Raw genomic sequence first — 16,118 nt, 5'->3', positions numbered from 1 at the left:
ATGCCTGGTGTGGAAAACAAGGAGGGGAGAATTTTACATTTTCACCAAGCAGGGAACGGGGAACAAAGCACAGCTCATCTTTTGATTAAATTCTGGTAGCGAAGCAGAAGAGGAAGGAATATGATCTGCACCCAGATTATTCCTCTACCCATATCCCCGGGTGTGCACATGGAGCCCACCCCCCACGTGCAACTCATCAGATACAACAATCCCCCTTCCCCACAAAGAAGCAATTGCAGGATGCTGGAGCAGCTCTCTGGCAAAGATCTGGTAGCTACCCAGCCTAGATAGCAGGTATTTATGCTTCAAGGCAGAAAGGTGCCACAGGAGGAGAATCACCTTGTGCGAAGGAGAACCATGGGACACGGAGGACTCAAAGTAAAACAAGTGCAGTGGCCCTTTAAAGACTTATGAAACATATTCTGGCATACATTTTTGTGAATCGGAGCTCACTTCAATACATGAAGAACTCACTTCATGGATCTGATGAAAGGAACTTTCATTCATGAGAAAATAACATGGGGATAAATTTGGCTAGCCTTTAAGGGGCCACTGGACTAGTGTTTTTGTTTGCTGTAACAGACTGATGTGGCTACTCCTCTGGAATTATCATAGAGGGCCCAAAGTGAAGGCATTCAAACAACACTGTGGTGTGAGCATGGGAAACCTCCTTTTCCTGCAGGTCAAGATCTGTTTTGGGGATGACACTATAATCCATGGTGGCGAACCTTTGGCACTCCAGATGTTATGGACTACAATTCCCATCAGCCAATTGGCCATGCTTGCAGGGGCTGATGGGAATTGTAGTCCATAACATCTGGAGTGCCAAAGGTTCGCCATCACTGCACTATATGAAGGGGGCAATGTTTTTGGCAACCAGGGGTGGTCTGAATAATTCTGGGGTCCTGTGTGGAAGTTCAGGAGGGGGTCCAGAATCACTGTTCCTTGTCATGCCTCCACTGGGCCCACCCCTCTGCTGGAGGGGCAGCCCTCACCCTGTGCAAAGTGAACAGAAGGTGGCATGCCAGTTTCCCTCATCCAAATGGGGTAGGTTCAAGACGCCCAGTTGGCAGGAGCCTACTGTTCTTTCCACCTCTCCACTGGGGGTGGGCATGGGGCTGTGAGTAGTTTGGCCACACCCCAGTGTGAGGGGCCTTGAGCAACTTCCTCAGTTGCCCATCGGCTAACACTCCCCCACTCCAGGGGGCAGCAACCCATCACAGGCAATGATGGTAGAGCAGGGGTGTCAAACTCGCGCCCCTCCAGATGTTCATGAACTACAATTCCCATCAGTCCCTCCCAACTTGAGCATTGGCTATACTGGCAAGGGCTGATGGGAATCGTAGTTCATTAACATCTGGAGGGCCATGAGTTTGACGCCTGTGTGGTAGAGCAAACTGCTGCAAACAGAGCCAGCTGTTGCAAGAGGCAGCCAGTATGAGGAAATGGCAGATCGGGATCCAAGCCTAAGTGGTATCACCAACATCCCCAGCATGGCTGATCAGAGACTCAGCAGCAGCCTCTTGCATGATGGCATCATGTTACATGCCTCGTTATTTAGAGGGAAAATGGTGGTGGAAGGGCATGATCCCTAGTAGCAGGCTGATGCCACCCCTGTGGGCCAGCAGGGACTGTCCAGATTCCCACCACATTGACATTTAGCACAGCTGTCCCCAACAGGCTAATGTGGCAGGCTATCCTTTTTGTGCTGGAGGCCAGAGGCCTTTTAAGGACCTGGGACCAGCTGGAGCAGGTGACAACTGCGTGTTGTGCCTTCCACACTGCGCATACTCATTAGCACGGGCAGCTCTCCTGACAACTCCCCGCACCATACTATAAGACACTGGTGAAGGCAAGCCATAATATACTTGCTGAAATAAACACATCTCCTCATTGATCATGGGATGTCCTATTATTGCACAGGGGGTCACATGTTCATCTATAACTCTGCTAAGTGGCTGAGTCAGTTTCGTTGTTGCAGAAGTACTACGATCTTCTTGCAATATTTAGAAGTTGGTTTATATAGCCCACTTTGCTCTACCTTAAGGAGTTTCAAAATGACTTATAATCTCCTTCCCCTCCCCACACCAACAGCTTGTGAGGCAGATGGGGCTGAGAGAGCTCTGAGAGAACTGTGAGTGGCCCAAGGCCTTATGTAGAGGAGTGGGGAATCAAACCTGGTTCACCAGATTAGAGTCCACCACTCAAGTGAAGAAGAATCCAGCCCAGTTTACCAGATTAGAGGCCACACCACTCATGTGGAGAAGTGGGGAATCCAATCCAGTTAACCAGATTAGAGTCCACTGCCCCTAACCACTACCCTAGACTGGCACTCTGCCTAACAGATAGCTTCGAATCCAGTAGCACCTTAGAGACCAGCAAGATTTTGTGGGTCTTGAGTTGTCAAGATTCAAAGCTCTCATTCTCAGATGTATTCAGACTACTGATACTCCATGTATGACCTAACAAACTAATCACGTATAAAAGGGAACTAGCCTTTTAAGAGTGCATAGAACTCACTACAAACATATTAAAAGTCAATTGACACGATCCTCTGATGCCACGTTCATACATGTACACATATCCACCATGTAGAACAGCTTCATAACAAAATTCCTTACCAGTGTGGTTTTAAATTCTTCCACAAAATAGACTGTTGCAATGTGGCTTATTCTGTTTCCAAGTAGCTTATGAGCTCCTGATTTACTGCGCTCGTTTTGTGGCTGTAATTGACCAGCACTTCATCGGAACATCATTAAGGCTGAATTTTCTTCCACTCTTGGATATAGAGACTGACATTCCTCCTACAACTCTAAGCCCCGGTTCACGTTGGAATGCGAAAGAACTGTCACGTTGCTAAAGTGCAAAACTTGATTGTACAATGTCAGATAGGATTTCCAAGAAAAAAAACAACAACCACTGTCCCTTTAATAGAGACTTCATATATAGAAATGAGCGAATGAAGCTTTTCATGGCATGGAGGTAAATAATATTATCTGGTAAAGAACATCTCATTAAGTCTCTGTTAAAGAGAAAGGCATTTTTTCTTCTTCTCTGTGTTGTTGGCATCCCTAACATCAGACAACCAATGAGGGGCCCCCCTCCCCCCGTGATGCTACATAGGGACCAGCATCAGTAAATAATTACTGGTCCTTATAAATAAAAATACTGGGATCATTTTTTCTAAACGTGTTGGTTTATTACCCTTGCTAAAAGGCATCTTTGAGGGATGATCTAATCAGCACAAACAAGAGCTCTAAGTGGGATTACTTTAACTTTAAGGTGTCATCTAGTTCTGTATGAATCCCAACCCTCCTCCTCTTCTTCTTCTTCCTCTTCTTCTTCTTCTTCTTGAAGAAGCAGCAGTGGTGTAGGAGGTTAAGAGCTCGTGTATCTAATCTGGAGCAGCAGTGGTGTAGGAGAAGGAGCAGCAGTGGTGTAGGAGGTTAAGAGCTCGTGTATCTAATCTGGAGGAACCGGGTTTGATTCCCAGCTCTGCCACCTGAGCTGTGGAGGCTTATCTGGGGAATTCAGATTAGCCTGTACACTCCCACACACGCCAGCTGGGTGACCTTGGGCTAGTCACAGCTTCTCGGAGCTCTCAGCCCCACCTACCTCACAGGGTGTTTGTTGTGAGGGGGGAAGGGCAAGGAGATTGTAAGCCCCTTTGAGTCTCCTACAGGAGAGAAAGGGGGGGATATAAATCCAAACTCCTCCTCCTCCTCCTCCTCCTCCTCCTCTTCTTCTTCTTCTTCTTCTTCTTCTTCTTCTTCTTCTTCTTCTTCTTCTTCTTCTTCTTCTTCTTCTTCTTCTTCTTCTTCTTCTTCTTCTTCTTCTTCTTCTTCTTCTTCTTCTTCTTCTTCTTCTTCTTCTTCTTCTTCTTCTTCTTCTTCGTGAACTGAGTTGTCCAGCCATAAATACCACTGTAATTCTTGATGTCACAAAGGCAAATCGACAGTGGTGAACACACCTTTCCGGGAGCCTTCTCACTGTCCTTCCCACAGAGGAATCTCTGGTAAGGTTCTGCATCACTACAAAATTCCCTGGAGCACAGTTCAAAAGCACCAACTTTATAAATGTCATGAGCAGCTGGGTAACACAGTTAACGTCTCTGATGGTGATAGATGAGTTTAACCTTTAGAGCGGGGCTGATCCAAAATAGGACTTGCGTATCTAACAGTGCTTCCAAACTGGGTTTAGCAGACATTTCCGTAACCCAATACTGTTAACTCTTGAATATGCAAAATTCTCCTTTTAGCAAAGAACAAAAAAGAGATGACTCTTGAAGGCTTTGCCCGATACTTGATTTCCGAAGAATGCAACCTGTTTAAAGCCGTGCACAAAAAGGTGTATCAAGATATGACCTACCCGATGTGCGATTACTTCATTTCATCATCACACAATACCTACCTGATATCTGACCAACTTGTCGGACCAAGTCATCTCTGGGGTTATTCAAGGTATTTATAACTCTTTGTGGGGAAGTGGGGGGTGGGGAGAGGACGTTGGGTCTACTTACAGCGTGTTCCTTAGCAGAGCTGCATTCTTCCAAGCCAGTTGGCATCAATCAATGTGGAAGGGTGTTGACTCTGCTTCAGAGTCCAAATTAATTCAGAAGAGGGTTTTAATTCTAGCAATGGGGCTATCTCTTGAAGTCATTTGAGCCAGTGTGGCATATTGTTGAATAGACCTGCAAGCTTTCCAGGGAATTCAGCAATTCCCCATCAGCTTTCCTCATCAGCATGGCCAATTGACCATGATGGTAGGGGCTGATGGGAATTGTAGTTCCTGAACATCTGGAGAGCCGCAGGTTCCCTACCCCTGGGCTAGAAACTGGGAGATCAAAGTTCAAATCCCAACTATGTTATGGAGGCTTGTTGAGTGAGTGTAGACCAGCCTATCAGCCTAACTTGTGAGGATAAAACGGAGCAGAGGAGAATTACGTTATAACCTGCTTCGGGCAAGGATGTAGGTAAGGGGTTTTTTTTCCCGGGTTCGACCCCCCACATTACATGTCCGAAGCTCCACTCTCGTTTTTTTTGTATTTTTAAGTGTGTTTTTTTTCAGTTTTTGACCTGCAGGGAGCACGGTTTTTAGGCTAACAGCACCAATCTTTTTGGGGATTTTTCATGAGACTCTCTTGATGATACCACCCAGGTCTGGTGAGGTTTGGTTCAGGGAGTCCAAAGTTATGGACTTGCAAAGGGGGTGCCCCCATCCCCCATTGTTTCCAATGGAAGATAATAGGAGATGGGGGCTACATCTTTGAGGGTCAGTACCTTTGGACCTCCTGAACCAAACCTCATCAAACCAGGTTGGTATCATCAGGAGAGTCTCCTAAAGATACCCTGAAAGTTTGGTGCTGCTAGCTTAACAATTGCGCCCCTGACAGCAGGCACCCCCCAAATTTCCCCAGATTCTCCTTTTAAATCCACCCCCTTTGGCATGGATTTAAAGGGAGAATCTGAGGTCCCCATTGAAAGTGATGCTGTTTCAGGGTGGGGATAATTCATCTAAACAGCATCCCTTTCAAGCTAGTTTAACTGGGGACCCCAGATTCTCTCTTTAAGGTGGATTTAAAAGGAGAATTTGGGCTCTCTAGTTTAAACACCATTGAAAGTGATGCTGTTTGGGGGTTAGATTAGAGCATCACAGTGGCTGCCCATGGGGGGGGGGGGGCTCAGATTTCACACCGGGCTCCATTTTCCCTAGCTATGCCTCTGCCCGGAGGGGAGGGCAGAAGGGACTGCTGGCTGCCAGCTGGGACCCCAGCCAGTGGAGTGGGGAGGGGCGGGCGGGGCAGGGGAATCTGCTATCCCTGACCTTGCAGAGCTGCTTTTATAAGCACTGGGGGCAGGGGCGGGGCCTGGGGAGGCATGGCCACGCCCCCAGGGGCGGGTGGGGGCATGGTCGCACCCTCCAAACCCACCCCATAAAAATCTATACCTACATCACTGGCTTCGGGTCCCCATCGCAGATAAAAGCAGGGAAGAACCATCCCAGTGGTCTAAATGGCTGCCTAAATAAATAAATACATATTTTCAGCTGTTGAAGAAAAATAAAGACTGCTGTGGCAAAAACGAATTCTCACGGAAACTGCTCCAAATTCCTGGCAAGAAGCATGAGATACAAACATGATAAATACAGAAAATGACGCATCACAAATATTCCAGTGTGATTCTGATTGGCTCTTCTGGTGTAAAATCGAACCTGTTGCCACTCTGGCTGGAACAAGACAGAGAGGGCTTCCAGCATGCAGAGATGAGATGGACGTGCCTATCACACATCCCCAGAGAGTCTTGGCAATTACCTGAACATAAGAACATAAGAACTAGCCTGCTGGATCAGACCAGAGTCCATCTAGTCCAGCACTCTGCTACTCACAGTGGCCCACCAGGTGCTTTTGGGAGCTCACGTGCAGGAGGTGAAAGCAATGGCCTTCTGCTGCTGCTGCTCCTGAGCACCTGGTCTGCTAAGGCATTTGCAATCTGAGATCAAGGAGGATCAAGATTGGTAGCCAGAGATCGACTTCTCCTCCATAAATCTGTCCAAGCCCTTTTTAAAGCTATCCAGGTTAGTGGCCATCACCACCTCCTGTGGCAGCATATTCCAAACACCAATCACATGTTGCGTGAAGAAGTGTTTCCTTTTATTAGTCCTAATTCTTCCCCCCAGCATTTTCAATGAATGCCCCCTGGTTCTAGTATTGTGAGAAACCTGCTTTCAGTTCAGTGGAAGCAAACGCTGCGTGCTGTGATATTTTCTTATATCTAAGGTGGCAAAAGCAGGTTCAGATCAAGTTCCTTTTCTAAAACCCTGCAAGGTTGTACAGGTATAGGTGATACTACTTGAGCCCCTGGGTAGAATACAGACTTTATATGTACGGGACTTGGTGCAGTTTCGCAGGGCCTGTAAGATGGAGCTGTTCTGCCAGGAAACCAGCATAGTGTAGTGGTTAAGGGCAGGTGAATTCTAATCTGGAGAACTGGGTTTGATTCCCTACTCCTCCATCCGAGCGGCAGAGGCTTATCTGGTGAACCGAATGTGTTTCCGCACTCTTACATTCCTGCTGGGTGACTTTGGGCTAGTCACAGTTCTTTGGGACTCTCTCAGCCCAACCTACCTCACAAGGTGTCTGTTGTGGGAAGAGGAAGGGAAAAGAACTTGTAAGCCACCTTGAGTCTCCTTACAGGGGAGGAAGGTGGGATATAAATCCAAACTTTTCTTCTTCTTTTTCTTGAGGACAGTGAAGATTTCCATTCGCGGGCTTCCCCTGTCCCTTCCTCTTCCCCCTTTCATTTCCTTCCCCTTTATTCCTTTGATATGAATGCATTTTTAAGGCATATAGTTAAGTTTAATTGTTATCCCTTACTGGAATAATGGTGCCAGGATACAATTGTGGAATTTTATTGATTTTATCACTGTTTGATCTATACCAGTGGTGACGAACCTTTGGCACTCCAGATGTTATGGACTACAATTCCCATCAGCCCTTGCCAGCACGGCCAATTGGCCATGCTGGCAGGGGCTGATGGGAATTGTAGTCCATAACATCGGGAGTGCCAAAGGTTCACTACCACGGATCTATGCTGTATGCTGCCCTGAGCCCATTCGGGGAAGGGTGGCCTATAAACCGAATAAACACTGAGGCGTAGCACCAAGGGGAAGGGGGGTGATGCACCAGGTGCACCCCCCTTTGGGGGTGTGGTGAGGGTATTCCAGGGCATGGTGGGGGCGTTCTGGGGCGGGACGGGGCATTCCAGGGTGGGACGGGGGCGGGGGATGCACCAGGGCACTGCCTGCTTTCCCCCCTTGCTACACCTCTGAATAAACATAAACATATCTAAGCAAAATGCTATTTAAAAACCAGGCATCAAAATATGGCTGTAGAGTAGGGTGCTGGTTCTTTTATGCAATGAAATTAATGTATTAATGTTCCTTTGTGTGTGTGTGTGAAGTGCCCTCACTAAGGGATGCCGCTGTCTGGAAATTGATTGCTGGGACGGGCCAGACAAGGAGCCTGTGGTTTATCATGGACATACCTTAACAAGCAAAATCAGCTTCAAGAGTGTCATCAATGTGATCCACAAACATGCTTTTGTGGTAGGTGCAACAAGGGCACAGGCGAAGTGGTGTGGGTTTTTTGGGACGGGGGGAGGGAGGGAAAGCTTTGTCCTCTCTATGATGCCTCTTTTCCTTTTCTCTCACCCCTCATTGATGCCTTCTTCCCTCTCTTCTTCCGCCTCAGGTCTCTGTTCGTCTCCTCTCCGCAGTATTCTAGCTTACCTTGCAATTCTCTCCATCCCCTTATGGCGGTAATAGGGTTAGGGTGACTCTTTCTACACTTCTTTTAGCTCAGTGAGACCAACGTGCACATAAACAAGTTGCTGCTGTGCTCCCCACAGTGTCTCACCTGTACAGCATCCCAGAATCTCCTGTGATATTGTCCGGAGGCAGCATTGGCAATGGAGCATGGCCATTTCCTATGCTGCTACCATATATTTCTCCTCATGGGAGAGATGGGGTATGAATGGTGGGCCTTTCCCAGACCTAGGGCCCTGGGAGAGGCCAAGCCTTAAGAACATAAGAACATAAGAACATAAGAACAAGCCAGCTGGATCAGACCAAAGTCCATCTAGTCCAGCTCTCTGCTACTCGCAGTGGCCCACCAGGTGCCTTTGGGAGCTCACGTGTAGGATGTGAACGCAATGGCCTTCTGCGGCTGTTGACATCGAACACCTGGTCTGTTAAGGCATTTGCAATCTCAGATCAAGGAGGATCAAGATTGGTAGCCATAAATCGACTTCTCCTCCATAAATCTGTCCAAGCCCCTTTTAAAGCTATCCAGGTTAGTGGCCATCACCACCTCCTGTGGCAGCATATTCCAAACACCAGTCACACGTTGCGTGAAGAAGTGTTTCCTTTTATTAGTCCTAATTCTTCCCCCCAGCATTTTCAATGAATGCCCCCTGGTTCTAGTATTGTGAGAAAGAGAGAAAAATTTCCCTCTGTCAACATTTTCTACCCCATGCATAATTTTGTAGACTTCAATCATATCCCCCCTCAGCCGCCTCCTCTCCAAACGAAAGAGTCCCAAACGCTGCAGCCTCTCCTCATAGGGAAGGTTTACTAACCTGGATGAGAACCAGTGTAGTCTAGTTAAGAGCAGTGTAGTGGTTAAGAGCAGGTGTACTCTAATCTGGGGAACTCGGTTTGATTCCCCACTCTGCCACTTGAGCTGTGGAGGCTTATCTGGTGAACTAGAATAGCTTGTGCTCTCCAACACAGCTAGGTGACCTTGGGCAGTTCTTCAGAACTCTCTCAGCCCCACATAGCTCATGGAGTGTTTGTTGCGAGGGGGAAAGGGAAAGAAGATTGTAAGACCCTTTGAGTCTCCTTACAGGAGAGAAAGCGGGGATATAAATCTAAACTCTTCTCTTGATGAAGACCTTGAGAAAGGTATGGTTTTAAAGGGTGCTCACGCGAGTGTCTGATCCATGGAAGGAGTTTCCAAAGCACTTCATGTGACAGAAGATTCTAATGTTCAGAAAAGAAAAACTAGGAAAAAAATTATTTGACAACGCATAAGCCTTTAGACTCACCTGTACTAGTTCTTTGGATCCTGACCAAGGAAATCAAGATACAGAAGTGTAAAAAGCATAAATGTGTTATATTTGGCAAAGTTAATCCTTTTGGCCAGAGGTGGGATCCAGCAGGTTCTCACCAGTTCCCGAGAGTGGGTTACTAATTATTTGTGTGTGCCGAGAGGGGGCTACTAATTGGGTCCGCTTTTCCATTTCCACGCCCTCGCCCCCCCGAGAGGCATACTGCCTTTGAACGTGAAGGTTCCATATAGCAATTGCGACTAATAATGTAACTCCGTGATCTGGGTTAATCCCTTTCAGGTACTGCAATTGCTGTTGATTCTCAGCCTTTTGTACCTTTTATCTCACCAGTCTCTATCAAAGAACCTGTGTGTTTCACCATTGCTGTGTTCAGATTTGTGAGTTGGGGCATTTTCTATAATGTGATGATGATTTAGAAATTACCTGGTGCAAAAAATTTTGGGGGGGTTGTGGTGGGGTGGCTGCCCATGGGGGGGCATCCAACTCAGATTTTGCCCAGGGCTCAGGTTTGCCCAGATACGCCTCTGCCCCCTTTGCTGAGGGAGGGCTGGCAAGGGAACCTGTTACTAAAATTTTTGGATCCCACCACTGCTTTTGGCCTTCAAACTTAATCCCAACATTTTGGGGAATCTGTGCATTAAAAGTGTCTTTCAGTGCTGGATTTTATTGGTCTTAGGAATCGTAAGTCCAGGATTCTGATATGTTTATTTGTTTATTGGATTTATTAGACTTTGCTCAAGGCTTGGAGAGGTCTACTTTGTCATTCCTCCATACAGTAAATTTGTTAAAATATTACATAGCAATGTACATCATCAACAACAAATCAATCATGGCACCATTAAATAACATAAAAAATAAAATCCAGTGAAGATGGGTGGAAAGAGGGAAGAAAAAGAAAGGAGGAGACCAGTTAGCGATGGATAAATACTGTCACTGTCTTCAACTGAAGGCCTGGTGGAACGCCTCCATCTTAAAAAAAAAAATATCAAATTTATATCCCCGCCCTGCATTTTCAGGCCTCCGACTATCCCATTGTTTTATCTTTGGAGAATCACTGCAGCCCTCCACAACAGGAGGTCATGGCAACATGCATGCTAGATATTCTCGGGGACCAACTGGTTACTTCAACAATTGACAATGAGATGCCAACAGAGCTGCCCTCCCCAGAGGTAAAACTCATTTTTTCCCCTTCCTTTAAAATCTCTGAAATTGCTGTTCATATTCACTGGGAACTTTTATGGAATTACTGGGAGTTTTAGCTTTGTTCCTGGCCGAGAGGCCAGTCAAGTATGATACATCTCATAAATTTAGGGATGCATTCTGTTATTGCAAGCAAACTATAGATTGTTTGTGGGGAGCACAAACCTGATTCATCCTCACAATCACAAGATCTCTCCTGATTTAGGAACTCTTGGTGAATGAAGAGTTTTGTCAGAATATTTGGGAAGTCCACGCATAATGGCTCACCATTATCAGCATGGGAGACAGGGCTTTTTTGGCACAAGCCATTTAGAACATTTTCAGAACAATAATGAAAGGCTTCCTTCTCAGATTTTTGCACTTCAGTTTTCCCTGCTGATGTAGGAAACGGTTTATTTATCTGTTAGTCTGTCATTTCTGAAACACCTTTTGCAATGATCTTTTTCCTTGAAATGCTTCCAAGCCTGCTTCCCTTGCAGTGCGATCATACTTGGAATATTTTAAATTTCCCGCCGAAACCTGAGCCATTTTCCATGCTTTTGTGCCATTGCTTGACTTTCCCCTCAGAGCCTGGTCCACCATTTTTTGGGTGTCCCTCGCCACGTTCCTTTCACTTTTGCCTCATTTCCTTGTTTGCTTTTTAAAGAAACTTTTTTGGACACATTAATGAAGCGGTGTTTCAATGAATTAATAAAACTATGGGACAATTCATTAGCAGAGCATTGTTTCAATGAATGAGCAAAAACAATTGGGAAAAAATACGCTGGCTGTGAAACGTTTTGAGGAGGTGAATGCAGACAAACATCATGGTAACCAGTGGGACCCAAAACATTTTCCATATGGGGTAAAAGAAGTGCGCAGAAAAGGTCACGCCTTCCCATGCTAATTACTCTTCAACAGGGCTTGTTCTTCTATGTACCAAATAATCATCTTTAATAATGGTTTCAGCTAATTTACCCAGAGCAGACTAACAGCACTGTAATTTCTCAGATTCCCCCCAGACTCCTTTTTAAAAGTGGACATGGCATTTGCTACACGACAGTCCTCCTGTTGAGAAGACGATCCCTAGTGGCATATTATTTGACAACAGTTTCTCAATTGGGCTTTTATGATTTGGTATATGCCATCCAGGTTCTGTAATTTGCTACTTTTTAATTTGGTGATTAGCCCTGGCAGTGTGTACCTTGTCACTTCTCTGTCCTTCAAATATTGTCCTTGAAAACAGCAGTTTTGGAATTCCCCCAACCTCTTACATTGTGAATACTGTTACAAAGGATTCAATAGGCTGCTTTACCATTTCCCTGTCTTCATCTGTCAGAGTCCTTTCATCCCCTTGCGATCCAATTTACCCAGTTGCCTTCAAGATTTGCTTCTTTGATTCAGGGATGGCATAACTGGCATGTGATCAGACTTGAGTTGAATTGCTTAAAGTCTGAGATGTTGGGGGGGTTACCCAAAATTTTGGTTTGCGTCGGTTGACCTGTGACATTTGAAGTCAGCAACATATGCAAGCCACTGCAGGAGGAGTCTTAGTTCTTGTCACACTACTGCGGGCCCTACGCCTCTGTCCCCCAGTGATAACCAATGAACTCAAGCTGTGACCAAGGCACCTTTAAACTGTGGCTACTGCCCAGACTTTGTGGAGGGCGGCTGGAGCGTCTCTCTTTGTCCTACTGCCAGCCTCATCATCCCTTCTCCATCGCCTTGGCCACGCCTTGAATCTAGCTACAGAAGTGGCATGGGCGAAGGATAGAGACTCAAGAGAGGAAGAAGGGCAAAAGAAACAGCAGAAGAAAGACACGGGGAGGGTAAGAAAGGAAAGGAGGGTAAGAAAGGAAAGAGTAGAAAAGAAGGAGATGCAAATGGACTGAAGGAGAACAGACTGAAGAAGAGAACTTGAAACGGGATGAAGAAGGACTGTGGGAGGGGTCTGGAAGTAGGGAAGTAGAGAAACAAGCAGTATCCAGGAAACACATGGGTGGACACCATGAGATCTGTGTTGCCATGTTGAGATTTGTATAGCTTCATGATGCTGCGTTCCTCAGTCTGAGCATGCCGGGTTGAACCCACTGGCGGTTGTGGCCTCCTTGTATTTACAGCTGGTGAATTCATATATGCAGGTTGAATGCCCTATATTGTCAGTGACTCAGAGAAGAATATGTGAATGGTCTCTTGAGTTTTAAAGTGGATGGCTGTTTGTTTTTTAGCACAGTGTGCAATGGTACAGTTTGGGTACAGGGAAATACTATTTAGTGCAGAAGATTGAACTAGGTCTATTTATGTTGCCTTTCTGTTCTGTGGTTTAATGTGTTGAATGCCATCATCCCACCTGTTCCAGGATATGAAGTTCAAAATAATGATAAAAAATAAGAAAGTTGGACCCCTGGAGGACACCCTTAAGCGGAGGGGATCCGCCCATAAGGGTGATGTAATGGAGACTGAAAATACTTCAGAATCAGATGAGGAGGACGAAGATTCACCTTTGCTCAAGAAACCTCCAGGTCCTAAGGCACCACCAAAAAAGAAGGATAAGGTAAACATAGCTGCAAGCCACCAATCATTTGTGGTCCTTCTAATTGAAAGTTTTCCCAGTCATGGAAGTGCAGTAAATAAATCTCCCAAGAAGTATATTGCAAAAAAGGAAAACTTACATTTATTCATGTAGATTCTGTTCATGTTCAGGTTACAGTTGAAAGGAAAGAGGGAAGCCTATTTTAAAGAGTATTTTCCCTGTCACAAATGGCCAGCTGATCTGGCATCATGTGTATGGAAGTATGAGGCATTGTGTCTACAGGAGAGACCTGCAGATATGTATGACTCCATGGAGACCCATGTGGATAGTGGGAAGAACAATCGGCACACAGAGAGAAGAGGGCTTAGAGGGCAGCTCCCAGGTTAAGACAAGGAGAGGGACATCCCATTCAAGGAGATAACACTTAGCACGATGTAGCACCTCCCCAGTGTCCAGACTTGCTGAGTTGTTCACTCCAACACTTATGCCCCATTTTCCAGTCAAAATCAGCTTTGTGATTTTGAAGAATTAAGGTGGTTTTGAAGAATTAAAACTCAGCACGCCAACGCAGCAAAAGATGCTAGGGATTCTTGAAGGTATGTGTGACAGAACTGTGAATGAAAAATGCAACCAAAGAAGGTTTTGCAAGTTAACAGTGGCGCAAATAGAGAGGTGATCAAGTATTTTTGATTTGTACAACCTCCTGTGCCTTTACTTGGGCATAGAACTTGGAAACACGGCAGCTATGATTTCTCTCATATGCCTTTCTCACAATATTTTCACCCACCACATTGCCCTATTCCCAGAAAAGGCGTACCGTCAGTTTCAGGAGGACTGTGGGTACCACGGTGAGCTTGCCGTGCCCACACCTGAACACTGAAACAAAAATATTGTAGCAAATATAATCTACTCAGTGGAGGGGGAAATCACCTGTAAACAATGAGAAGTTACTCTGGCCTTGCGGTATTTTAGGCCTCCACAACTTCAGAACTACGAAGATGAAGGTAGAACGCTGGCCATTTATTGCAATTGTTAAGACGCACTGTTAAAATAAAAATCGTTTAGAGGAAACAGACGTTTAAAAAGAAGCCCTTGGCTGGTATTTTAAAGTTCAGGCTTGTAATCGGTGAAGTTTTCAATCCATTTTTCTGATCACAAGATACACTGCCAGCAGCCCAATTGCAAAAAGTATAAATAAATAAAAAATTTTAAAAGGAGATATTGTAGGTTCTGTAGGAAAATTTATAGCAGGTTTATTGAACTCATTTCTTACAAGGGCTGGATATGTGTAAATTAGCAGAGTGCAGAATGAAAGACCTTGAGACAGTTGCTGTGATTATATAAAAAGAGCTTACTTACTAATAAAGGAAAAACAGGGTTACATGGAATAAAAACAAAGAATAACTTTCTAATCTAGTTCTAGCTTGGTTGCATTGCACGGGACCACGTGCTTCCACATGGTACCTCTGCGGTGAGGCAGGGGTTCATCTCTTGTGATGAATCCCAACAAAGAACAACATCATGACAGAGTGAGACAAAGAAACTTGGGCCGTTTCCACACGGCGTTGTTGGGGGTTGGGTTGGCGCATCCCACGCCGACCCAACCCCCCTGGGACCGTTCGTGTGAAACAGCCGGGACGACGGCGCCGCGGAGTGCCGTCACTTGGCTGACCCGGCGTGTCTCTGGCCGTCCGGCACGTCACCGAGGCCTGGAGACACGCCCCCCCGGCCCTGCTACTGACTTTGCTCCAGCGTGCGCAGGGCAGAGCGTGTCCCGGAAAACGCAGTCGCCGGCCAGAACGACCGAAGGTAAGTGAAGCGCAATGAAATTGGAGGAGAGGGCGCCTTGGAGCCGCCGTTTTCCGGAAACCTCACTCCCCAAGCGAGGTCGGAAAACAACGGCTTCTCGCCAGTCGGGAGGCGCGAGGGCGGCGCGGCTGCGAAGCAGCTGCGCCCCCCGTGTGAATGGCTCCCTGGGGACGGCGTTTTGGCCGTCCCCAGGGCGCCATTAACCGCCCGTGCGGAAAGGGCCATAGATAACTTTATAACCTCTGACCTATGTGCCTAGTCTCACATACACAATGCCGGGTTAACTAGCCAATGGCTTAATCAATGAACTGGTCCTGAAACTATGACCTCAGTAACTAATTAGAATGCACATAGTTAACCCCTTCTTGTCAGGATTGTGACAGACACTTGCAAATCCTAACAATATGGCATACTTGTGCCTTGGTTGGGCCAGCCCAGAACGGCACTGGGAGGGAGGGCTACTCCAGCTGCCAAGCCCACAATGGGATCACCAGCCCAGAATGGTATGGGGAGAAGCAGTCAGCCCTCGGGGAGGGAGGGGTGGCTGTTATAGCTGGCGAGTCTGCAGCAACTACGCCAACTCGGTTCAACACTGGCAGTGTGTGTGTGTGTGTGTGTGCGTGTGTGTGCGTGTGCGTGTGCGTGTGGGTGCATGCGTGTGTAGCTGCCTGGACTGGTGAGCCTATAGTGAACTTGCCAGGCCAGACTGGGAGCTGGGTGTGTGTGTGTGGCTTCCTGGAGTAGTCAGCAGGCTTACCAGGCTGGGTGACTTTGGGCTAGTCACAGTTCTTCAGAGCTCTCTCAGCCCCACCCACCTCACAGGGTGTTTGTTGTGAGGGGGGAAGGGAAAGGAGATTGTAAGCCCCTTTGAGTCTCCTTACAGGAGATAAAGGGGGGATATAAATCCAAACTCTTCTTCTTCTACAACTTCTTCTTATGCCAACCATTTCAGGCCCTCATTTGGTCAGAAG

General features: G+C 46.5%; 1 protein-coding gene across 1 annotated transcript in view; it reads left to right on the top strand.

Annotated features, from left to right (window-relative positions):
• Window positions 1-16,118, top strand: part of LOC125435311 (1-phosphatidylinositol 4,5-bisphosphate phosphodiesterase zeta-1-like) — a 46,396-nt gene that overhangs the window by 7,509 nt on the left and 22,769 nt on the right. Inside the window, exons 5-8 of the mRNA XM_048501499.1 lie at window positions 4,259-4,460; window positions 7,959-8,103; window positions 10,643-10,795; window positions 13,165-13,359. Coding sequence (XP_048357456.1) covers window positions 4,259-4,460; window positions 7,959-8,103; window positions 10,643-10,795; window positions 13,165-13,359 — 695 coding nt within the window. The remainder of the gene's footprint in view (window positions 1-4,258; window positions 4,461-7,958; window positions 8,104-10,642; window positions 10,796-13,164; window positions 13,360-16,118) is intronic.

This window comes from Sphaerodactylus townsendi, linkage group LG06 (assembly GCF_021028975.2).
Source record: "Sphaerodactylus townsendi isolate TG3544 linkage group LG06, MPM_Stown_v2.3, whole genome shotgun sequence".
Taxonomy (NCBI): domain Eukaryota; kingdom Metazoa; phylum Chordata; class Lepidosauria; order Squamata; family Sphaerodactylidae; genus Sphaerodactylus; species Sphaerodactylus townsendi.
Note: the sequence above shows the minus strand (reverse complement) of the source record. Positions and strands in the feature narration are given on the sequence as shown.